At 44.8% G+C, this 9,074-nt stretch overlaps 1 protein-coding gene across 3 annotated transcripts in view; it reads left to right on the forward strand.

Annotated features, from left to right (window-relative positions):
- Positions 1–8,814, forward strand: part of si:dkey-237i9.1 (SEC14-like protein 1) — a 28,130-nt gene extending 19,316 nt beyond the window's left edge. For 2 of the 3 annotated variants that reach the window (XM_081710604.1, XM_027012333.3), the window contains 9 exons: positions 73–161; positions 252–322; positions 584–755; positions 1,353–1,487; positions 2,001–2,135; positions 2,347–2,598; positions 2,855–3,033; positions 3,719–3,745; positions 5,222–8,814. In XM_081710604.1, coding sequence (XP_081566730.1) covers positions 73–161; positions 252–322; positions 584–755; positions 1,353–1,487; positions 2,001–2,135; positions 2,347–2,598; positions 2,855–3,033; positions 3,719–3,745; positions 5,222–5,327 — 1,166 coding nt within the window. In that variant the 3' untranslated portion in view covers positions 5,328–8,814. The remainder of the gene's footprint in view (positions 1–72; positions 162–251; positions 323–583; positions 756–1,352; positions 1,488–2,000; positions 2,136–2,346; positions 2,599–2,854; positions 3,034–3,718; positions 3,746–5,221) is intronic. The other variant, XM_027012334.3, reaches the window with a different exon arrangement.
- Positions 8,815–9,074: the final 260 nt, after the last annotated feature.

The raw sequence follows: 9,074 nt of genomic DNA on the forward strand, positions 1-9,074 counted from the left end.
CTCACAGAACACAGGAAAATGGCCACGTTCTGATTCAACTGCTGATCTCAAACTTGTGTGTGTGTGGTGCAGATGGTCGTCCTCTCTATATACTGCGTCTGGGACAGATGGACACAAAGGGCCTGGTGCGAGCTCTCGGGGAGGAGTCTCTCCTGAGACATGTAAGATTCCCAGCATGCCTCGCTTCAGATATCACTTTTTACAGATGCTGCTACTATGACGGCAACATATCATGTGTTTCAACATGTTAGGTATTGTCCATCAACGAGGAGGGCTTGAGGAGATGTGAAGAGAATACCAAAGTATTTGGTCGGCCAATCAGGTAACGTTGAGATCATGCCTTGTGTGTGCACATTTTGTTCTTTGGCTTTGTGGCTTTAACGGCCCAAAAAAGGCCTTTCATCTTATGTAATCTAATTCGAGTTTCTGCTCCAAAAGTTAACTTTTTAAAATTTGTTTCCAGTTTAGTTTCTTGCTGTGTAACAACAAACTTCAAATATAAAAATGAATCATGCAAAAAATATTTTTTTCTTTCATTCCCTTCACATCTTGCACCCGTCTCTCTCCCTCTTCCTTTCCCCAGTTGCTGGACGTGTCTGGTGGATCTAGAGGGCTTGAACATGCGGCATCTGTGGCGTCCGGGCGTGAAGGCTCTGCTGCGCATCATCGAGGTCGTGGAGGCTAATTACCCAGAGACGCTGGGGCGTCTGCTCATCCTCCGTGCGCCCCGCGTCTTCCCCGTCCTCTGGACCCTGGTGAGACACCTCGCTGCTCTTCATTCAGATACACTGTGGTGCTTTTGCTGTCCTCCCTCTCTTTTCGTACCACCTGCTGGTTCTGTTTGAGCTCTGTGCTGCAACACTATTGCAGGCACCTAATGTGTTGAAGTTCACCGACTCTGCTGCGAGTGAAGGTGCTGCAGTGTGAACTGCTGCCCCCTAGTGGCAGTGTTGCTCTACAACATACCCTACGCGCCACTTTACATTCTCCTTGTTGGTCCATTATTTGGCTCCTGATTGACCGAGAGTACTGGAATAGCACATGTCAGCCTAAGGTTAATAAGTGTTGGTCCTGTTCCTGATCCTGGTCCTGGTTCTCTCAGAAAGATCAGCACTTACTCCCACATAACACGTGTGCGTGCATGTGTAAATGGTGTTTTTTGTTATTCATATTTTGGTACTTCACAATGCTCCGCTGTAGAGCACGTGAGAACAAACATTTCAGGGTATTACTGTCTGATTTGCTGTGCACATGACAAGAAACCCTGAGACTTTGAGGGGGGGAGAAATTATTTGTAAGTTTTCCAAAATGTGCTGTTGTCGTAATCTCACCTGTTCGTAAACGTCCACCAGGTGAGCCCATTCATCGACGAAAACACGCGAAAGAAGTTCCTGATCTACGCCGGCAACGACTACCAGGGTCCCGGAGGCCTGCTTGACTACATCGACAGAGAGATCATCCCTGACTTCCTGGGAGGTGAATGCATGGTGAGCACTGGTTGTCATGGTTACAGGACACTTGGACGAGTGCGTCTGTTTCCACTGTAGCTGCAGCTGTGAATCTCTGCGACACACGGCACGTTTGGCTGCGTTGTGAAGGTGTTCAGTGTTGTGTATATGCCTACCCATCAACACTGGTCGTGCCGGCGTATTTATTTAAATTTCTATTGTTTTATATTTCTAATCTTTTTTTTTTTTTTTTTTTTATAAACACAAGTTCACGTGTCCCTTTGCACTTGAAAGTCTCCTGTGGGGATGGAATAAATTGTTAGCTATGAAAATGCATTGTTCTTTTGTCAGTAATTAAATATGGTGACGTTTCTATACATCACACCATGCTTCAAAACTGTTTTGTGCAGTTCAGATTACAGGTGTGAGTGAAGATTTAAAAAGTGTCTTGTATATGGCTAGGACATGAAATGTTTCCTATCATTCATTCAGTGTTGTGCAAGAAATGCATGTCACAAGAAAGCACTCTGACTGGGCTTGGATGTGTGGTAGTGTGAAGTCCCAGAGGGCGGCTTGGTACCAAAATCTCTGTACCGGACCCCAGAGGAGCTTGAGAATGATGACATCAGACTGTGGACAGAGACCATCTACCAGAGCGCCAGTGTGTTCAAAGGAGCGCCACACGAAGTAAGAGCCACATATGCACACTCACTCTACCTCAGGGGTGTCTATTTACAGCACTAAAAAAGCACTGCATAGATTTGCAGTTAATACAAAACATTTTTTATTTGTTAGGCTTGTTTGTTTTAATGTCGCCACCTGCTGGAGATGAAGTGCATCACAGCTGTGTGTGTTTGCACTCAGCTAGAATAGTATTAAACTTCTCACCTCCCCTCAGCTGTTGATCGAGATCATCGATGCCTCCTCGGTCATCACATGGGACTTTGACGTGTGCAAGGGTGATGTGATCTTCAACATCTACCACTCAAAGAGGGCGCCAGCACCACCCAAGAAAGACCCACTGGGCGCCCACGGCATCACGTCTCCCGGCGGCAACAACGTGCAGCTCATCGACAAGTCGTGGCAGCTAGGGCAGGACTACAGCATGGTGGAGTCACCCCTCACCTGCAAGGAGGGCGAGAGTGTGCAGGTATGCCCCCGCTGGACAAGCACAGCAGTGCGGCTGTTCAGGCCAAGTTCTGGAGCAGACCAGCACACAAACATTGTCACATTCTGCAGTAGCTTTCCTGTTTTGACATGCCTGACATGCCCGCTCATGAAGGTCTGAAGGGGATAAACCTGAAAGATGGACACACTGCATACAGATTGGACATATTTTATGTGTAACTTCCTTTTAACTTGAACCTCACTTCTGTTCATTCTCCCTCTGACCGTTCTGCGTCCAGGGTTCCCACGTGACCCGCTGGCCTGGTTTCTACATCCTGCAGTGGAAGTTCCACTCCATGCCCGCGTGCGCCGCCACTAACCTGCCGCGTGTGGACGACGTGCTGGCCACATTGCAGGTCTCCTCCCACAAGTGTAAAGTCATGTACTACACTGAGGTTCTAGGCTCCGAGGACTTCAGGTACACAGCACCTTTCTACACACCAGTCATACACACCGGCTACCACGAAATCTCCACTGTAGCGCTTCGTTGAGGACATTCATTAAGAGTCTGACAACATCTATATAGAAGATTGTGTTTGGTAACAAAAGGTCACGAAAGGTTGACAGACCTTAGGAACATGCCACCTTTATCATTTGCGTATTTGACAAAGATGACGTTTTATTCCGTGGCTCTATTTCCATTGTTTTTGAATAAAGAATACGTTAGGGAACTTTTTTGAGATGTAAAAATGTTAGATGAACTTGAGATTTAAGAAGGGGGGGTTGTTTACTTGTATAAATAACACTAGCAGTAACTAAGATAGCAGTAATCTCTTTATGCAAAAGTGTTGTAGCTAATGTTCTCATATTAGTGCTTTATTAGCAAAATGCTAGTTGCATTAGTCGTGATTTGGTGTTTCTGTAATTTATTTATTTACTCTTATTTGCCACAACCGCTGTAACTGCCTACTAGCCCACTGTTACCTGTGAGTCCACTGTTCAAGCCTGCTGCGACTCCCCCCCCCACACTCTCTCTCTCACTCACACACACACACACTCTCACACACACACACACACACACACACACACACGCACGCACGCATGCACACTTTCCTGCACTTATCTCCTTACGATTGCTTTCCTTTCTGTTTCTCTCCGTAAAGAACGGCTTGCTGCGATGTGCAGAGTTTGTAAGTGATCTTGTTTGCCGTTAGTCTAGCTTTCGAGCTCCACCAGACTCATGCTTGTCTTGGGTGTCGGAAACTCTACCTGCTCACAAAGCATGTACAGGTCTGGCTTAAGCCTGCATAAGACTGCCGTGAGACAATGTCACATTGGCATAAATTTGCTCAAGGCCAACATATCGCAATTAAAAAAAAAAACACAACATGAATTGGGCAGTAATTATTTTATAACATAAAGGTTAATATGTGAAGGATACTGCTGCTACTACTGTTGGTATTCACATTTATATAAATGTAAAGCTGGAACGGTGTAACGTTGGCGGGTATGAAGGCCTGGTGCAAATATCCTCAATGCCATGTGTGCAAGAGGCTAAAAAAACCCATAAATCCATTATGCTTTATCCATGATGAATTTGTCTACTAACCTCATAACGGGCTTTTCTGTTTATCTCTGATACTGAAGGAATGATATCATGGCTAGAACACCACTCTGGGACACTGGAACATGTGTTAGAAATTCTGAGCTCAATAAGTTTTTAATTTAAATACTGAACCCTAAACAGGGAAGCGCCAAAGCCAGCAGTCAGGGCTGTGTTGATATGAACTGGATCCAAATATCCCTGTCAGGTTTTTTTTGGCGCCGGCGGCAGATATCCACCTCTTGCACGCCCCACTGTCATTTAGTGCCTTGGTGACTTTAACAAACAGGCGGGTTCGATGTGGGCACAGCATGGGGAGAGAATTGACTCTGGCTCGCATGTTTGGCACTTAGCTGACCCAAGACTTGGTGTATTTCGCCGGTGTGAATGGATCATTTCTGGCTTGGAATTACGTTAACGACTGCAGCTTTAGTTCTGTTCACGGCTCAGTTGTTTTCTGACTTGCTCTCAGACATTTTTGCCCAATTACCCACGCAAGAGTAAGTTCAGTCCTGTCAAGAGTGACCATTACCTGCAGCTGAAAGGAAAACTTCACCTAAAAATACCAACATTGCTGCTGACCAGGATAAGCAAAGAAGGCTAATAAGCTCGCCATTGACTGATCTGCATTGGCATTCATTCATCATTTTTGCCGTGCTAGCATTTTTTGGTGAAGTAATGGTTTAACTTATTGGTTCCTCTGGGGACTATGCACTGCTCTGTGTGTTTGTTTATTTGTTTGTCCTCTTCGCTAACACAATTCCTTAACTGATGAAATGCATTGGGTCTGCTTTTAAAGGAGGTGAAAAATTCATCCAGTTGCAGTGCCCTGTGTCTTAAGCTAGGGGGAGCAGTTGCACGGGGGAGCAGTTGACATGCAGGCCCGCTGTAGTCCTTGCTGCATGTTGTGGACACAGGACTGGGCATGCGACAAAGTCACAGTGGGGCTCGGGTTGCGCCAGGTGATCTGCCTTTTATGATGGCCGTGCTGGTGTTCTCATCAACTGCACTTTCTTTTCTCCCCCCACTCTCTTCCTCGTCCTGTCCTGTGCTCTGTTCTCAGGGGTTCGATGACGAGTCTGGAGTCCAGCCACAGTGGCTTCTCCCAGCTCAGTGCGGCCACCACCTCCTCCAGCCAGTCGCAGTCCAGCTCTATGATCTCCAGATAAGAATGCGGAGGGGGAACCGGAACCTTCCGGCACGTGATCGGGACTCTCCTGCCGGATCAGCGCCAGTATGTAGTGTGTGTGTGTCTCCACCCCAAGCACCCTGGCCCTTTTGAAACAAGCTTGCACAACAGATGATGAGATGGAGAAAATGGAAAACAATAACAGCAAAAGTTTTCAGAGCTACATGGTCATCGTCAGTATTTTACAAGGGCTTGGATCTGTGTTGCCATAGCGCTCAGCTGGGCTGCAGGTCAGTTCACGGGCATCTTTGTTCTTCTTCATAATTTCAACTCCCACTATCAGCTGGGGAGACATTATGGTCTATGAAACATTTTTACAACACTGTTGGACCTGATGCTGGACTTAGCAATACATGTACTTTTGAATAGTGTTGGATCTGAAATGGAGAAATGGAATGCGCTGTTACACACAAACACACACACACACGCTCACACACACACACACGCTCACACACCAGTTCATTGACACACAGGTGCACAAACACAGCACACAGACTCTTCAAATTCTGTATACGATAAATTATGCCATACTGCTGGGAGAGTTTTGTTCTTCTAATAAAACGTTTATAGGTCAAAGTACAGGTTTAAAAACACGTGGCAAGGTGTCTGCCCATAGCAATAACCCTAGGAACATTTTCTACCATTTGGGTTTGTATTTATCGGGGAGGGGTGGTGGGGAGGGGGGTTAACATAGCTCTAGAGACATTTTGGAGTCTTCTGGGTGCTATGTTCTTTAGTGCTTAGCTGTAGTGTCTGGCTGCTTCAAAGTCTTGATGTTCAGTGCTTTCAAAAGCAGTAGCGCTTGTGATCTAATTTTAGTGCTGCTTCTAGTGGTTGCCCCACATATCGATTAAAGTTGTTTTTGAATTTATGGAAATGCCTCGACATGAATAGTCACACTAGCTACTGATCAGTTCCTATGCAGTTAGTCTAAATACGAGGAATACTTGTTTTATAGGTCACATTCTTGAGTGACAGGAAACTGGGTGTTATGGTTTTTGTAGTAAATTTCTAGTGACCATATTAAAGCTGCAGTCAGGTAGATTTGTTGTGTAAAGAGCTTACTTGCATGTCAGTGTTTCCCTTCTAAAGTTATATAAATCAATAAAATATATATTATGTGAATAGAAAAGTTGCACATAAAACCTTCATAAATGATTCCCATTTTCCAAATCTGCTGAATTTATTAAAGATGGTATTACACCTGCCATGTATTTATTCAGAATGAGGGCGGTGTAATTGGGCCCAGTCAGGCCAATTAACATGGACTGATTACTTTTTTCTTTTGAATCATTACCCAAGCAGTGATCACATTACATGCATTACAAATGAGGTCTTTTCAGGTGAGGGCTTTCTAGACTTCTGTCATACATGAGATTAAGACTCAAAGTGAATAAATCACAGTGTCATGCATTATTACAGCAAAGTTTTGAGGAGGTCCGTCAGAGGTCTTGACGTCCCTACAGAGTTTGCTAATGTCTGCTCACCTATCTGAATTGTAATCATTTTAGTAGGTGACCAGTTTGCGCTGTAGCTATTTAGACAGACCCGTCTTCGTTTTGAAACAGGGGTTGACGCCGGTTAATAAAGGACTCCCGCGAGTGGCGGCCTGGCTTATCCACCCCATCAGAGTGGACGCCTGAGCTAATAACCCAGTTCACTGGAGAGTTGTGCTCCTGAGTGAGGAAGCAGAGCAGAGGACACTGAACCCTGCTGTACTGTAGAGATTTGCCCCTTCAGCCAAGAAAGGTGCTTCACCTGCCCGGGTACATCCTTTTGTCTAGTGTAAACTTGCAAGGCGCCCTTACTGTGAAGCGCTCCTGAAGCTCGGCTGCGGTTAGCAATCATCCTGTAATGTTGAAATCGGATTTTGATCTCCAGGTCAAATCGTGTAGATTCATCCTGGTCATGTTCACGCATTTACTCTAGCTGTAGCATGTGTGTGAGATCCTTTCTGAAGTTTCTTCAACCGTTTGACGGTGTGTCCGAATACAGATCAGTTTCCTTATGTTTACACTTGAAGGAGAATATCTGAGGTCGGGTACAGGCCCTTATGAGTTGCTACCCCTTAGTCTGGTGTGGAAGAGTGAGAGGGTGTGTGTGCAGGTTGGAGGGTGCACTTGATGGGGAGGGGGGCGAGAGTGCAGCTTTAAAACATGTATATTGTGTTCCCCATGCTTGCAACCTGCACACGCTGCTTCTGAAGCACAGACTGGAACCCAACATTACTACAAGCTGCCATTTCAGAGTGATTTATGAAATTTGATGACCATTAGCATTTTATTGCATTTTGGGGGGGGGGGGGGGTTGTTGGTTTAAAAAAAAGGTCTGTCCCACCTGATTCATCACTCAGCCACTCAGCTGTCTGACACAGGTTGTTTTTGTTTGGTTTTCTTCTCTTTTTTGGGTTAAAAATACAAAAGACAAACACTGAAGTTCTACTGCATAAACTTTTTAATGTATTTTCAACAAAGAATTTTAATGTCAAACAAAAATCCTTAAACTTGTCGAGTGTTGCAATAACCATAAAATGCTTTATTCTTTAACAAGGGGAAAAAAACGAAAACAGAGGGCTGCTCATTTGTGTTCGAAGACTGTGAGTCTGATGTTCTGAAACCTTTTTACATGTGTGTTTCTGAAATTTGCTTCTGTCCTGTGCTCCCAAAACCGTCAGCCTCCACATGGCATGCTACTGCTGGATACAGCTGTCCTTGTGCCAACCTGTGGCTGTCCAACTAACCCGTGAATGTTGAGAAATGCACAAGTTTTTAATCCTCAACAGTTTACAGTGGACAAAAAGGAGCAGACAAAGTCCTCCACCAAGGCCTTCGTCTCCGCCACCATCTGTGTTTTTTTTGGGTATACTTGTTTTTTTTTCCCCTGGTCCAGTGTATTTGAAAAGCAGGCTTAGCACAACACGAGGGAGACAGAATGCTGATTGCACCAGCGGTCTGCACTGTTTTTCCACCACTGGCCTCGGAATGCACCACGACAAGCATTTTTTAAAGTAGATTTACAGCACAGCTCCTGCTCCACGTGTGATCCACACATCCACTACGTGGAATGTAGATGGACAATGATCCATTTTAAAGTCCATAACGCTATCGCTCAGTGCTTTGCATATCTTCTTTCATTGTCAAAGGATCAGGATATTTGGACAAACCTGTACTCATGCCACCAGCTGAGGCCGTTTTCATCAGGTTTTGGTGATGGTTACAATGGTCACAATCTCGACCTGTTTCGTGTTCGAATTACTTCCTAACTGAGTCTTTTGTCTTATTGGTGTATGAGGGCTATAAATGTCTATTTCTCAAGTGTTTGTCTTTTTCTCCAACAAAACATACAGTACCTCCCCACTCCTATACACTGCATATCTATCTGAGAAATTGTGGAATTAAAAAAAATTAATATACGAAGTAACACCTTTCCATTTTTTGAAACTATTAAACTTGAATTGGTGAATTGATTGTGCTGCGTCTCTCCACTCCGTTCTTTATTTCCCTATGGCGTGTTGTGTGCAAAACAAAATGCATCACTTCGTGTGTCCGTAATGGCAATTCAAAGTAGCCGTGTTTTATTCGGTACCTACAGCTTTTGTTTGAAGGGAAGATTCGTTGCACTGCACGTTCATGGCCACTAGATGTCGCCAGTTATGCGCAAGTAGTAAAGAGGCGTGCAGCGTTATTAGTTTATCATTATTATTCATGTTCTTCTGTATGACAGACGC

Source organism: Electrophorus electricus, chromosome 3, assembly GCF_041902795.1.
Source record: "Electrophorus electricus isolate QZ-2024a chromosome 3, ASM4190279v1, whole genome shotgun sequence".
In the NCBI taxonomy this organism is placed as follows: domain Eukaryota; kingdom Metazoa; phylum Chordata; class Actinopteri; order Gymnotiformes; family Gymnotidae; genus Electrophorus; species Electrophorus electricus.